Raw genomic sequence first — 16,268 nt, forward strand, 5'->3', positions numbered from 1 at the left:
AGTGGGGGGATGTAAAGCTGTGGGGTGTATTGGAGGGAAGAGCAGGGGGGGTGTATAGCTGGGGGGTGTATTGGAGGGGTCAACAGGGGCGTATCTTGGGGAAGTAAAGGGAAAATCCTGATATTGTTGCCCCGATCAGTGCTCCAAAGCATGATGGCTGTTACTTCTAACCCTTTGATTGCCATAATGTGCAGGGCTCACTATGATCATTCCCAAGGTCAAGGCCTGATAAATATGCAGTGCGGGGAAAAAGTCAACTTTATTTTCCATAACAAAGAGTGAAGCCAGCTGGACGTGCCATTCCCTTGCTCTACAGAAGCTCAGATTGCCCACAATTCCCTGAGCCCCGATGCCGAGCCGAGGAAAGGAGGAGTGAGCAGGACCCTGAGTGTTCAAGACAATGTTCTGAGTGTGTAAGTAGCGGGAATGTGCCGGTGCCCTCACCAGTCACCTGTTACCATATTTGGGAGTGGTGGTGGGTCATTATTATCATGTCCGGCACATAGGCATATGTGTTCTGCGGTTTCCTAGAAAGATAATTTCTGATTGGTTGCATTGGGTTTCCAAACGTTTGTTTTTTTCTAATTAAAAACAAAAGTCTGATGGTGTTAAAGCCGATCTGCGTGCAAGTATTAAAGTCCTCTAACTGAATGCCAAGCCTTGGTCACATGACACTCCAAATTACAGTCTTCCAGCTTTTTTTAAAAGAAGGATGGGTGCTTCAGGTCACTACCTATGTGGAGACTTCCTATTGGCTGCACAGTTGCAGGGTCCTTTCAGGTTCTTGAAGTGAAGACTGTAGCTGTGACAGGGGATCTCCAGCATGCACACATCTACCGTCCGATGTAAGTAAAAATGGCAAAGATGGGATGATGGATTTTGGGATGTATATGTTCACTTATAGGAAAAAAGGTGTAGGATGGGTTAATAAGGAGTGGGAAGGACCCTAATACTTGCCAGAGATCTGCTCTTATTTGTTGAATTCCATTTAAGTTTAACTTAATATGTCCTTTGTCTTTTACTTTGCTTACTTTCTTTGCTGCAGCATGGCTTCATCTTTTGTCACTCCCATGCTGCTCTGTTGAAAACTAATGCAGCCAGCACTTCTAAGGACTTGTATATTGCATTATAATATTTAATGTCCTATTACTGACTGTCCTGCAGCCACCTACACCTACATATACTGTGATTTCTTTTTCTCTGGTACACATGATCCCATCATTTCCCCTCTCTGCACAGGCACTGGCAAGCTGATGAAGCTCGGATCCTTCGCGTATCTGTCGGCTCCTTCCTGGAACATCTCTCACTTGTGGTTAGGACGATGGACAGATTTGGGCCCGCGCTATCAGATTCATGACAGCCACTTCATATAAAGACTGCTGCTATACTCCTGCTGGATTATGTGAGGAGAGATTCCAATAAAGCGCTTCTTGCAATTGGAGGTGGGACTGACCTGAACACACTTTTATGGACTGCAATTTATAGTTCTCCCTATTTTATTTTCTATTGGACAGTTTTATATAATATAAATATATCCATAAACTATACCTTGTTTAGAAAATGGTTATTGGCTAGTGACCAGCAGGAGATTGATAGTCACTCTCTTTTAATGCTGCCCTTTCTGCATGTCATATGTCAGTATATTTACATTCAGCACACCTGATTGGCTCTCAGTCCTGCCCCTCCCTGGAAGTGAAGTTATCAGGGTACCCTTTTTTTTTTTTTTGGAAGGGTTAAGGGAAGAGATTTTTTTTTTCAACATCCTGTCCCAGAAATGCAAATTTGTGTAAATTGAGTGCAATGTTTAACACATTTTTTTTTTTACTCGGTGGAAAGAAATTTTGGCAGGTGGCAGCCCCTGTATTGTGATCCAACTTTTCAGTAACCACCCAAAAACAGCTGGTGGTGTGCCCGGCTAAGAGTGGCTGGGCTTGAGTTTCCCAACATTTTTAAAATGGGGGGAACCCTTGAAATAACTTTCAGGTCTTGTTGAACCCCTTCTATAATTTTACATTAGTTTGCTGGTCTCTAAGATGAATGTCTCTTACTTAATGGCTAGTGGGAAGAATGACATCCTTACAGATAGTCAAAAAGATCATTGGTGTCAGTTAAAATCACGTGACAATATGCCTAAAGAACTCCCATCAACCTCTGGAAGAACCCTGGTTGAGAATCACTGATCCAGCCATTATCAACATCCATGAAGTGTAATCTTGTAATAGGGGCATGTGTTTTATGGACAAATGGCTACGAGAGGATCTTATTGTGTCTACAGGACAGGAAGTGAAAAAAAACCTCCCCAACTGGACATAAGCAGCAAAAATTTAATTTGCTAGGTAACATTTTCTCAAACATTACTGGTTGGGAAGGGTTAATATTGGCCCATCATTATTATATGCAACATCACTGAAAACAGAACCGTGCAGGAGGTAGATCAGGGCAGGTACTAGAAATGAATATTAACTTGTATTTATATAGGGCCCACATATTATGCAGCGCTTTACAAAGTTCATAAATGAATGCAGAGAGAGAGAGAGGAGGAAGGGGTACAAGGGGGCTCAAGAAATGTGCAGAGTGCCCTGCCTAGATTTGGAGGATGCTGACAAGGAGGAGAGAATGGGAAGGAATAGAAGGCTTTTGAAGTGGCATTAAAGAGAATAGTTTTGTAAAAATGCAAACTTTATTATAGTATTCTAAAATCAACTATTGCAAACATTAAAAAGTTCAGTTGTGTCTGAGCATATATGCATATACAGATACACCTTAAAAGCAGATGGTTCATATAATAGTTGTTTGTTACAGTGCAAAGTCTCCTGTCCCAACGTTTTTCGCCCTCATGGGCTTTCTCAGGGGATACAGAGAAAAGCAATAGACCACTGTAAAAGTATATACAGAAAATGCATGTAAATATATCAGTTAAGCAAAAAAACAAACTGCAGAAAGCAGTGAATATGTAGCACTATATTATTCATAGGTGAATAAAGTAAGATTTTTTTTAGCAAAGATATATTAGTATCTCCTGAATATACTTAACATGCACCAGAAAGAAAATAGTTTCCAAATCAAATAACAAACTTTTAGTGTATTAAGTACTGTAAGCTTGCACTTACATTGTGCTTTACAATTCAGCAACTGGTAGATGTAGTGCATACATGGAGTTTTCAGCAACATGAACCTTCTTAAAACCAGGAAAATATTGTTGAGCTCAGAATAGCACCCTCAATGGGGAAAAGGTGGATTTAGTTTTACAAACTAATGTACAGTGAGTGAATGTTCATTGATGTCTGAATGAAAGGAAGCAAACTCACATCCACAAATTTTACTCTCCTTTGAAGTCTCCCAGCAAGTCGGAGTATCCCCAAGTGAAAAATGACACCAGCAAATGTTTTTTTTATAAAGGATTATTCAAAATTGATGGTGATAAGCCTGGGAGTTTGATCATTAGCGATATATTTAACAATAAATAATAATATGACACTCGCTTCTTTTGAGGGATATCCTATAAAGATCAAAAGAAATGTTCATGGCTATATACATTCATAGTACAACTATCTAGGATCTCCATAGGGAGATAGGTTAAAGAGACTTACAATACATTTCTATTGATTGGGGTCTCTCAAACAAGGAGGTCAAGGGCTCCAAAGGTGAAGTGTTCTGAGTATCATTCAGGAATGGTTATGAAAGTGTAACCTAGGAATAGGAGTTGAGCTTTAGTTTATAGCAATCCAAATGTATAAAAGATTCTAAATCAGAAATACATGAAAAAAATCTCTCTACAAAGTTTGTTTGAAAAAGACTCCTGCCATTTAAGTTTCAAAAACTAAAGAATTGCAAAGCATATTGGTTGGTACTTTTGGAGATTGTAGAGGAGAGCCAGCAGCGCAGCAAATCCGAAAAAAAAAAAACAAATGCTGCGTCCAAGCTTACCCTTATCCATCCTTGATTTCTCATTTGTGTATAGTTCAGTCTGCTGATTGCTGTCAGACGGTGCTAGAGGAATTATCAAGATCCCATGGCAGTTGAAAACATCCCACAAGATTAAACTCCCACAGGATCTTGATAATTACAAAGTATATACTCATGTGACTCCCTTAAAGGGAGCTCACAATCTAATGTCATTAACACAATTGCAGGTCAGTTTTGAGGGTCAGCCAATTAACCTAACTGCATGTTTTTGAAATGTAGGAGAAAACCCACACAAATTCTGGAAGAACCTGCAACCTCCATGCAGATGGTGTCCTGGCTAGGATTCAAGTCTGGGACCCAATGCTGCCAAGGTCAAAGTGCTAGCCACTGAGCCAACCATTGCTGCCCATGCAGGAGGTAGATAAGGGCAGGTATGTTGCCACTGGTTCCGGTGCAGTGACAGATCCTGGAGTCTCTGGAAAGCAGGTATATCATGAATAGTGGAACAGGCTTGCAAGGGGCTTCACTCTGGAAACATCACTCTGCTTCAGTACTTCTTTCAAGAGCCCCCAGCTCTCATGCAAGCAGCGGGATGGCTTAGGGGTAATTGTCGGTGGTGCTCCAAGTGGGCAGTCCTCAGTAGGTGATTTTGTATGGAGACTGCTCTAGGTAACTCCCAACATAAATCCTGGGCAGCTTCTAATGTACATTGTGTAAAAGTCACAGTGTGCAGTAAAATCAGAAATAAAAGAGCCTATACAACACTGAATTGAAGGTTGAAAGGCCAATTTAATGATTCATTCATGAATGATCATCCAAGGAAAGTTTGGAAGACTCAAACTTCACACCTAACACAGTCAATGCAAAGGGAATTAAGGAGAGCAGGCATTGCAGCGGCACAGTAACTTTGGCAAGCAATACCATTCCTGTAGCGATGTTTCAATTGGGCACAGTTGGCCCTTCTTGATCGAGTAAGGGAATAATTTTTTTTTTAACCTTAAATACATTGCAATATGGCATAATATTCTATCCATTGTCAATTTTTCCTAATTTGTCATTCAAATTCAGAAATATACATATAGTCAGATACAGTCTATTTACAATAATACTTCATAAAACAGCATTCATGTCCAATGTCTATATAGAGCACTCCCATGGTGGATTTGTCTCTCGGCCTCCTGTTGTCATTGCTGGATTAAAAAATTTCATCATCACAGATATCCAAATACACGTCAAAGGCCTCGCGGTTACAGTTCCCTTCTGGGGTGAAAACGTACTTGTGAAATGTCCCATCCACACAGACGGCTGTGAAAGAGACAATGATTAAATCTCTGGCACAGACATGTACAATTGGCATTCAAAGTTCGACTGAAGGTTTAGCCTAAATCTTATAAGTTTCAAGTACATAAAAATCGGTGCAAAGTCTTATTTAATGAAATTAGGAGAAGCAATAACAGAAATATCTGTGCCCTGTCACTATGCTGCAGAGAAAAACACTTCTTATTGTTCTCTCTATGGAAGCAGTGGTCCTTCTACAGAGGTATCAGACAGACATCAGCAGAGAGCATGAGTTTTGATGATGGCACAAATATAGGTTCAGCTATAACTCTCAACTTTATAGATAACTCCATCCTATCAAAAATATGCCCCTTTCTGTACATTTATTTAGGCCCAATGCTGGTTCTAAAGCTACATTGCAGCCATAACTTCACTTTCCCTTTTCCTGGAGCCACACTATGTAGTAGGGTGTGCGTAAAGCTCTCTGGGGAACCATTAATACATGCTGCAGACTTTAACATTGGGGAACCCTTGAAATAACCTTTAAGTCTACAGGCAACCCCTTCTAATTACTATATCCACAGATCACAGTACATTATTTTGGTCAGTGGGAAGAATTCCTCTTACACTGCAGACCATTGGAAAGAATGTCACCCCTACAAAAAAGATCATTGGAGTCACTTAAATTGACTGGAGAAGCACAACTTTCTCATTGATAGAGGAACCCTGGTTAAGAAACACTGATCCAACCATTGTCACCAGGCATAAATGGTAATCTTCTAATATAGGCTTGTGCTCCATGGACAAATGGCTATGAGGGATCATATTGTGTCCGCAGGTCAGGAAGTAAGGAAAAACCTCCCCAACTGGACATAGGCAGCAAAAGTAAACTTGCAGGGTAAACTTTTCCCATCTAGTTAGAAGGGGTTACTAATGGCCTATCATTATTATAGGCAACATCACTGGAAATAGAGCAGGTAACTAAAATTATTATTAACTTCTATTTTTATAGCGCTGACACATTACGCAGCCAGTGTTGAACCCAGAATTTTTTTAAGATGGGTGGGAAGAAATGGTAGGTGGGTGACTGCTGCTGTGTTGTGACCCAATTCATCAGCAACCACCCAAAAACAGCCGTGTGATAGCAGAAAAGTGCCAGGTGGTGCATCCGGCTAGAAGGGGCTGGGTAGAACACTGCACAGTGCTTCACAAAATCCATAGTCAAAACAGTACACACTAAGTTCTGCTCAGCCCTGCTCCAGGGAAACAGACATGCTAAGTGTTTTCTGACTAGTTAATCTTTTTTCCAATTGTTGCCAACCTTCATATTCAGTCAAACTAAAGAGGAGATAAACTCTCCTTACCTATCACAGAGTTGACATTTTTGGAGGTGTTCTTCCCGAAGGCACAGATGCAGGCGGATTCCGCAGGTACCGTGAAACTGGCTAAACTCCATTGTGAATCGACGTACTGGCCGATCATAGGACCCACTTTACCAACACGGGCCAAGCTGAGACAAAAAAAAAAAAAGAAATCTAATTAGAACCAATATATCAAGAAGTGCGTATTGTGCAATTGTAGGTTCCAGTTTGTGTTTTACATGTACAGTCAGGTGATCCACAAGACTGACAGATGGCTAATGAGCAGATTTTGTGCTACAGTCAACTCCAGTTGTCCTGAAAAACACCAGAAGCTGGACCGTGGTTCCGCTTTTCTTTTTTTTTTTTTTGTATGAAGGGATCGGGGTGGAGGCTGAAGTGGACCATTCATTTGTATCCAAAACTTTATTCAGGACAGGAGTCATGTCTACTTGTATTGTCATGTCTACTACTACATCTCTAAATCTAGAATGCAGTTTAGATATGCTTTAATGTACTCAAGTGTCAAATCAGAAGACTACCGATATCTACCGGCCACTCAGATCCCTGCAGAAATCCCAGAAGTACAACCCAGGCAATGGCTATCAGTCCCCTGAGGTATGGTTTGCATTGGGGGTGTGGTACATAGATTTGACATAGAGCATACAAAGCCAATACCAACAGTGCAAGCTTATGCCACCATCATTATATCACTGTGGGGTAACTACCTATTCTAGTCTTCTGTATCTTTGGAATAAAAAGTAGACACATTTTTATGGTATGCCAATGGGAAAGAAAACTGATGGATTCAATATGTAACGCGTTTATCAGGTGGGGCTGCTGAATACTTTGGGATTAAGCTCGACCCCCTAAAATTTAGACTGGGAATATTTACCCTGGAAGTGGTGGGGAGAAAATGGATAACTACCAAAATTGGCCCTTTAACAATAGGTACAGATTTACATCCTTCATTGAAGCTCTTTGCATTTGGTCACATGACATCCCAAAGTCAAAAAGTAAGGCAATGCTGGGAGATTCCTTGTGATATATGATACATACGCAGACCGGCGGTTAAGCTTTGTGTCCTTCAGAGCGAAGATATGCACCGTGCCCTTATCACTGGAACTGCACAGGAAGGAGCTGTCATGACTGAAATTTATACTGAAAAAAAAAACTGTTAATTGTTTACTACAAGAATGCAACTATAAACCAATGTATTAGCAGTCACAGACATCAATCGAAAATTAGCACTGCAAGAGCTATCTTCACACTCAACCATTCAGATTCCTTTATTTTTTTCACCATTAGTGGATTATAGGTAAATTTACCTAAGGATTCTGGATTGCAATTACATAGCCTCACACCATATTACAACCCTGCCTAATCCCCTGGGTGACCCCCGAAAAAAAGAAGCATGCGTTCATGGGTAAAGAAAAAAATGGCTGCTGGGATCAACCCAACAAACTCTAGAAAATGGTAAGGAAGGAAAGGGGCCCTACCGAAACATTCCTTTTACTTTTCAACATCTGCAGTCATGTGGCATTCAGGTCCCAAGTCTTCCCTCCTCTTCCATGCATAGCAGGTATGGTCAAATTTCAGTTCACTCTCTGCATGATGTGTACACTTTCTATTGAATGAACAGTGCTGGGGTACTCAGTACACAGAAGAGAGCCTGCAGATGATGCCAGCACAAGGGTCCGGCCATGCATAGATGCTTGATTACCAGCCCACCACATTTAGAAACCGCAGCAGTAGAGGGACACATGGCTTTTTCCGGTGTATAAAATACTAATAAAAGAGTGCTCTAAAATTTCCTTTTTGATATATACAACACTTACCAGTATAATGTGGCAGGGTCTGTGCCACGTCTTAATTCTACCAGCTGCTCCCGTGTCTGAGTGTCAAACAGCCGTATTAAAGTGCCTTTTCGTGAAGCCGAGGCCACAAGAGTGCCTTGCTGGTTGACGACCAGGCAGCCCAGTTCACTCTGATGAGCATTTATCGTAAACGGAGCTGATGAACTGCTAGGTTTGGCATTGCAAAGATCCTAAATGAAAAGAATAAAAAAAAGTCTGATTGCTAATACGTGGATGTGAGCAGACCAATACATTAATACAGTGGTGACCAGGGCTTGGCTTGGGCACACTGTGGGTATACAGTTCCATATGCAGCAACCTGCAAAGCACTTTGTGTTCTGACTACTCCTATGACTAGCATTATGTTTTTCAGCAATTTGTGCTACAGTAGCACCCCCACCCATTCCCCCATGTGTCTATGACCTATTGTTTACTTGCATGCCAACCCTTTGTGTACTTGCATGCCAACCCTTGACAGGGGTTATTGTAACCTGACAACCAATTGTATTCAAGTGAATACTTAAAAACCTGTCAGTGGTTTTAAAGTTTTAGCTGATCTGTTTATAATAGGTGTTGATGAATCTAACCATTGAGAGTCACAATGGTAAGAATTTTTTAATGAAATATACTAACAAGACATTCCTTGCCTAAATATGTGCTACATCCATACCTAATGAACAGAGGACTACTGGGCTCAGCTCTGAGGTTGCACTTTACAATATCAGAAATTTGGAGACCGAGATGTATCACTTACCACTAGCTGCAAGCTGCCACACTTGTGACCAGGAAAGACCAGCAACTGCTTCTCCATGCTGGGGCAGAGGTCACAAAGACCTGGGAAATTCACAAAACTACCAAATCAGTTTAATGAACAGAGTGAGATTGTCATATAAGATGTGCTTTGTACAATCAGTACTCAGCTTGTTACCTTTAGGGTTGTCCCTGGTATCAAATTCAAACAGTTTTGTTGGATTGTCTGGGAATGAATAGACATAAATCCGGTTCTTCAGTATGATCACAATCCTGCAATAAAATACACATTTATTTAGAGATGTAGAGCAGAATTCCATAAGACAAAAACAGTCATGAATAGCCCACTGCTGAAAAATGCATGTTCAAAGCCATAGGTTTTCCAAGCCACTAGATGCCCTCATTTTGATGGGCAACATCTTTCTGCTTAAAAATGGTTTTGCTCAGGAAGGTCAACATGTGTCTGGCATTTGGGCCCCTCCCCCTTTCAATTTCTCCTGTCCTGTGAACAGTTGTATGCAAGTCCTGGCCCAAGCAATTCCTATGATTTCCTCCTCCAAGCACCCTCCCTCTAGACATTTATGGCAATAAGGCACATGTACTGAGAGTAATGTGTAGACAGCCATTGCTGGTCACCTTCTGAAAAATGATAGTTGCCTTGTAGCCATATCTGTGGCTTTAAAACTTTCAGGACTTAGCTCAAGTATGTGACCAGCAAAGTCAGAACTCCTGATCTGCACACTTATTGCAAGTCGTTGACAAAACCAACCAAAACTCCAGGCTGACGGCCAACAAACAAGTAAATATCAGCAATGGCTGCCTAAATATTTTTCAGAGAAGACGTTTTATATATCTGAAAAAGTTCAGAATGTAGAGTCCAAATGTCACACAGAACAGGAAAATAGGAAGGTTTTTATAAACAGGGTCACATTCTAAACACCACCCTCTGATTCTTATTTGGCAGTGTGAAAGGAGGATTTTGGGACTCACTTGTCAGATCTCAGGCGTACACTCAGCACTGGTTTGGTGAATGTAAATTCCAGAACCAGCCTATCTTTTCCGTCTCTTGAATCATCCCAGATGAGAACTAAAATATAAAAGAATATAAATCCCAATCATTTCATGAAAACAAAATATGTGTAAAAAAAAAAAAAAACAAGCAGAAAATCACTATACCTGATATATCAGAGAATTTGGGATTGCTGCCACCCCCCACCAGAGCCAGCAGATTACACCGGTGTAACATCTCCACCTGACCAACGCTCCCCACCTGCTCCTGGTCTAAAGGAAAGAGCACAATTGTCAAGGATTGAATAAAATGTTTGGGGCCACAAATCTGAAATCGTAATTCTTACCAAGGTGTCCTTTCTCCATCAGTGGCTCGATGTTGAAGATTCTTACACCGGTCTCCATCGCACAGCAGAAGCAGCCTAAATCACAAACAATCATCTAAACTTAGTTACAACACAATTGTTTGAGTAGTGCTATACATATGTCAATATCTCTGCCAGTAATGGCTGTCCGTAGCTTTGGCAGCAGTAATGAGTTACCTGGTGGGCCAATTTTCTAAATATTACCTATTTTTTAATTTTATTATAAAGAGTTTATGAAATGCTTGCCCCATCTAGCCTTTTATTTGTGGATCAGGCATTGAATTATATCCGTTACACATCTTGGCCAAACCTACCTAATGACAAAGTGGACTGATTGACATGGAATTTACCAATGCAATGTAGGTGGGTATATCTCATGTCACCACCACTGCAGGAGGGCATTACAAGGACCATCAATATACAGGGGCACTACACTGACTACAAATATTAAAAAGCCTGCATTGACTACCAAACTAAGAGGACCAACAGTGGCCAAAAATGTAAGAGGGCATTACATTGATTATCACCATAGGGGGCTCCACACTAAGCACTAATATAGGGAGCTGTATACTGACCACCAATGTAAGGGGGCTGTGTACTGAGCACTAATATAAGGGGGCATCACAAGGACCATCAATATGAAAAGGTCACTACCCTGACCTACAATGTGTGTGTAGGGGGGGACCACTGACAACTAGATTACTGATATGGGAGGCAAACTAAACACCAGTGTTACAGGGCAATACCCCGACCCCCCAGGCTAAGAGGCATCTACCCCGACCCCCAAGGTAAGAGGGATCTACTCTGACCACTAATGTGTGTAGGGTAACTATACTGACCATCAATATACCAGGGCCCTACAATGACCACCAATATATAAGGGAACTATACTGACCACCAATGAAGGGGGCACTACAAATATTGCCCACCAATGTAAGAGGGATCTATACTGATAAACATTGTAAAACTACTCTGACCAATGTGTGGGAGGAAAACCTCTGACCACCAATATAAAAGGGTTTGCACTGCAGTATTCTCCCCAGCCCTTTTTAGGGTGCACCACTCCGCACTTTTCAGTGACCACCTGGGTGTATTTGGGTGGTTACTGAAGAGTTGGGTCACAATACAGGGGCTGGCACCCGCCTACAGCTTCTTACCAGCAAGCTTTAAAAACTTTCTGTATTGAAAAAAGCACTGGCCACGAACATAAGAGGGATCTATACTGACCATCTATGTATAGGGAGACACCACTGACCACTAATATAAGGAGGGTTCTAAATGGACCAAAAATCAGAACGGTTTATTTTTCATCAACAATGTAAGGAAAACTATTCTGCCCACCAGTGTAAGAGGGCTCTATGTTGACCGCTAATCTACGGGGGCACTACAATGGTCACCAATACAAAGGGGTGGGGGCACCTTGCACCTTTGAGTCTTTGTAAATTACATATGAGTAAAATGCAGATTTCCCCCACCAGTCCTGGGTGGGCCGCAATTTATAGGATTCAGTCACTTAATAATGTGGCCATAGACAGTCATTGTATTCCCAGCAATGGCCCCTATCAGGGTCAAGGGGTACAATTTATATTCCAGACAATAAATCCCTACTTTTAGGAATCAGTGCCAGTTAGCACATTTGACGATGCTGGGATTTGTAGTTCCTCAGTGAGCAGGACCAGGACCGCACAGTCCCAAGCTCAGGGTCCCACCACTTACTCTGGTCCTGGTTAAACCGGAGCCCGTTCACCCCGCGTTGCTGTGCCATGACTGGATCGTCCCAGCTGAAAAAATAAGACAAAAATGACATAATGATGGTGATTTTTAGACCGGCAGACAACCCAAACAGAGCGAACCTTACCGGAGCCGCTCACCGATAGCCTCCTGTTTATATTCTTCTTCTTTGTTTACATGCCGAGTCACGAGACCGGAAATTGCTGTCAGTGGCGAACTTCCTCCGCCGCCATATTTGTTAAGGGCAATGTCCGTCGCGATCCGCCATTTTGTTATTTATAATCATGCATTTAGAATTTTTTTGTATATAGGCCTGTGTTACACAAATATTCATTAAATCAAACCATGTGAGGTTCTTGACATTATTCTTGGAAATGATAGTCACTAGCCTTTATGCCTATAGCCAATGGTTTCAGTATTTATATAAATGCAGATGGTCCCTGAAATCTTTCCCTTTCCAGTGTAAAAACCCTGCAATACATAGGGTAAAAACACAGCTTCTATAAAATATACTTTCTTTGTTGCCCAGAGCTTGGACAGGGGGCTATTTTGATCATGGGAATGCAGAATACCCAAAATAATGGAGCAGCACGGCTCAGCGACATCTTGCAAGATTTGGGGCACGTGTTGTACCCAGGAAAAATTGTGGGGTCACCCTTACCCACATTTTTCCATGTTTTTATTCCAATGGTGGTGTGTGTAGGGGGGTGTTGAAGCAGACCTAAAATAAAATTAGGGGTAAAGCCCCTCTCTTTCAATAGGGACAGAGGCCTTGATTTATCAAGCAAGTGTGTGCAAGCTCGCTGCGTGAATATTCGCACGGATATACGAGGCGTATTTCCGCGGGCCGGAGCCAAGTGCTCGTTCACTCCCCTTCACTTGCCAGCCAGATTCCTGCCTTGATAATAATGAGCAATATGGAGCGCGAATCTGCCAATTAAGGCGATTAGATTTCAGCTGCACGATTAAGGAGGGTCTGTTAAGCTCAATGGTGAGATCATAGCAATTAATTACCGCACACCTGCTCTCTGTTCTGTGCGTATCTACAGTCCATTACAGGTCAATTAGAATCTTTATTACTCCATCTTCTTTTGGGTAAGTGCTACTTTTTTATGTTACAATATACTGATTCGCAAAATGTATTCATTTATTGTTACATTTGTTGCACTGTTTTTATACTTTTTTTTGTTTGCAACACTGCAACCTTATTTAGATCAAGCTGTATATATAGTAATTAGCACTTTATAATATGTAATCACACAATAGTATAAATGTCAAAAATACGTCACCAAGCATTAGTGGTCTGATTCAAATTTCATTCTAGTTTGGCTTTATAGAAATCAAATATTTGAAAAAAGGATTGTTCCTAAAGATATTATAAAACATGTATCAAGGAACATTTAGTGATTTCACTTGTGTGTGTGTGTATGCCAAAATACATTTAGGTAGTGGAACATCCAATGAAAAATCCTGCTTGGGTCAGATCAAAAAGTTGTGGTAAAATAGAGGCTTTCTAATCGGTCATAATTCCTTTGTTCCAGTGCTACCTGTGACCCCTGTCACCCTTCAATGTCCCGTGACCTTGTGTCACCTGTGTCTCATTGTCACCCTTTGGTCCTTGACCTCTGACTTTGTTACTGACCTCACCTCTTTACTGCCTGTCTCAACCCCGGTAATAATAGACTATGCTTTTGTCTGCTGATTCGGTACTTGGCCCTGTTCTGCCCATACTGGTGTGCCCAAGAACGGCAACCTGGTATCGGTCTGTAGTGCAACATTCTCGCCACTAGAGGCTCTGGAGAAGTCCAGGCTGATATTTAGACTCTGCGCCTTGGCCCTTCGTAGGGCCCACACTACTGCTGAGCAATACTACGTGACCCCTAGTGATTAAATCTCTCAGAGATTGACACAGGTAATGCACAGTAAAGTACCCTAAATAAAATAGAATAAAAAATTAAAATAGTGAATGCTGACCATGAAAATACCATAATCAGTGTTCCCCAACCTTTCTGAAAGTAGGACCCGATAACATAGAATAACATTTTGCTTCGGCCGGAACATGTATAGCTTAAACTACTCTACTATTCCCAGCAGATCCCTCTGATGTCAGCACACTAGCTGAAAATAGCAGAGTAATGTAAGAGAGCCGGCGTGCTGTCAGGTGGCAGAGGTGCTGGGAATGGCAGAGAAGTGTAAGCCTTACATACATTGCTCCGCCATTCTCAGCAGCTTCTGTGTAAGCGGTGTGGGGAGAGCCGCCCGTGCTCCCGCTAGTTGCGCTCATGCTGTCACACTCTTACTAGCTTTAGAGCAGTGTAAGGACGTCCGCCGGTGCTATCGCTGTGATGTGATGATGCTACAGCAATAAAATTTTAGGTGTAGTTGTAGTACTGAGCGTTCCCCCTGAGCCAGGGTTCCATGGCATGAGGAAGGGGTACGCCGCACCAGAACCTCACCGGAAACCTGAACACAGCCTTAAATTTTTGTGAGCGGGCAAATTTGTTTTTGAGGCACCCACCACAGCACAAAGGTAATAGGCAGTACCCTTATGCTCATTCCCATAGAAGTGGCTCCCAGGATTTCCTAAAATGCAAACACAATTTGGGGACCCTGGCTTTCAAATAGCCCCACTTAAAGTGAACCTGTCACCACAATTTTTCTTTATATAGAAGGGTAGATAACCCTTTGTTTTTTTTTTTTTTTTTCATTTAATGCCTTTATTTAAAAAAAAGAGAGGCAAACCCCTACCCTTTTGTCATTTCCACAGCGGGACTAAAAACTGAATGGGAGCCCAGAGCCTCCTGGGATTTGCACGTCACCAATCCCGGGAAGTTGGGAGCTCCGAGAACAGACAGGAAGGACTTTGCCGTCATTGAAAAGAGAAAGATGGCGATTTCACACATGCGCAGTGAGACTGGAACTTTCTTTTTTTTGGGGGGTCTGTACAAATAAAGGTGTAATTTTTTAGGTCCACTTTAATCAGAAAAGATTTTTATTGGGATTTTATGTTTGGGACCCAGTATCTGGCAATGTGTTATTTTTAGGGGATTGAAATTAAATTTAGTGGGATTGAAATTAAGTTTATTATCAGCTTTTGGGGTCCCCTGTGTACCCTGAAAATGTCACATTTGTACAACAATCAGTGTGGGAGATATGAAGGGTTATACATTGGTGGTAATGACAGCAGCATGGACACAGATAGAGCTCTCATGCTGCTGCTGTACGAGGGGTGGGATTATCTCACAGTACAAGGTGGGCGGGGCACAGCACAGCTGATTGGTGAGGTCTTTACAACACGCCCGCTTTCGGGGAGCTCATGCTGAAGCCCAGTTTTCTCATAGGACTCCAGCGCTTTTGCATGTGATTTGCAGCCCCCAACTCATCAGCCATGGACTAGCACCAGTCTGTGGTTTGGGGGTTGAGGACCACTGCCATAATTAAAAATCATATCATTATTTAAAAAATGCAAAAGCTGAATTTTTCATTTCCAATAGAAAATGCATGGGAGCACGGTTTGGTTTGCAGGTCCTAGGATCGAATCCCAGCCAGGACACTATCTGCATGGAGTTTGCAGGTTCTCCCCTTGTCTGCATAGGTTTCCTCCCTCATTCCAAAATCATGCATTAAGGACATATGGCTATGGTAGGGACATTAGATTGTGAGCTCCTTTGAGGGACAGTTAGTGACATGACTATGTACAGCACTGTGTAATATGATGGTGCTATATAAATATTGTGTAATAATAATAATAATTTCATTATTTCCCCTATGATTGCCATGTGACTAATAGTCAAGGCATTTTCTCACATGATCTTTGTTAGGTCATAGATTAAACTGGCCAATGACAACTTCAATAAAGATCATGCAACAAAATGTCTCTATAAATCACATGAGAGGCAGAAAAGAGAAATGAAAGCATTATGACAATTTCAAACTTTTAGTTTCTCTTTATTTATGTTTATGCATCCCAGCAAGATTAGAGATTGGCTAATGTTCTGTGTGTTGGATGCTGTTCT

General features: G+C 41.6%; 2 protein-coding genes across 4 annotated transcripts in view; one reads left to right on the top strand and one right to left on the bottom strand.

Annotated features, from left to right (window-relative positions):
* Window positions 1–1,547, top strand: part of LAGE3 (L antigen family member 3) — a 2,275-nt gene extending 728 nt beyond the window's left edge. Inside the window, exons 2-3 of the mRNA XM_072429318.1 lie at window positions 285–413; window positions 1,240–1,547. Coding sequence (XP_072285419.1) covers window positions 285–413; window positions 1,240–1,357 — 247 coding nt within the window. The 3' untranslated portion in view covers window positions 1,358–1,547. The remainder of the gene's footprint in view (window positions 1–284; window positions 414–1,239) is intronic.
* A 3,128-nt stretch (window positions 1,548–4,675) lies between these two features.
* On the bottom strand, window positions 4,676–12,455 carry WDR45 (WD repeat domain 45). Of its 3 annotated transcripts, none has more exons than XM_072429315.1 (11): window positions 12,380–12,455; window positions 12,238–12,302; window positions 10,504–10,578; window positions 10,325–10,429; window positions 10,139–10,235; window positions 9,327–9,421; window positions 9,153–9,232; window positions 8,381–8,589; window positions 7,602–7,703; window positions 6,549–6,694; window positions 4,676–5,211 (listed from the first exon to the last, which is right to left on the bottom strand). In XM_072429315.1, exons 2-11 carry the CDS (start codon window positions 12,284–12,286, stop codon window positions 5,102–5,104), a joined length of 1,068 nt encoding a protein of 355 aa, XP_072285416.1. In that variant the 5' UTR covers window positions 12,287–12,302; window positions 12,380–12,455; the 3' UTR covers window positions 4,676–5,101. The 3 variants fall into 3 exon arrangements, with proteins under 3 accessions (XP_072285416.1, XP_072285417.1, XP_072285418.1); XM_072429316.1 differs by having other exon boundaries at window positions 12,393–12,411; XM_072429317.1 differs by lacking the exon at window positions 12,380–12,455 and having other exon boundaries at window positions 12,130–12,268.
* Window positions 12,456–16,268: the final 3,813 nt, after the last annotated feature.

Source organism: Pyxicephalus adspersus, chromosome Z (assembly GCF_032062135.1).
Source record: "Pyxicephalus adspersus chromosome Z, UCB_Pads_2.0, whole genome shotgun sequence".
In the NCBI taxonomy this organism is placed as follows: Eukaryota; Metazoa; Chordata; class Amphibia; order Anura; family Pyxicephalidae; genus Pyxicephalus; species Pyxicephalus adspersus.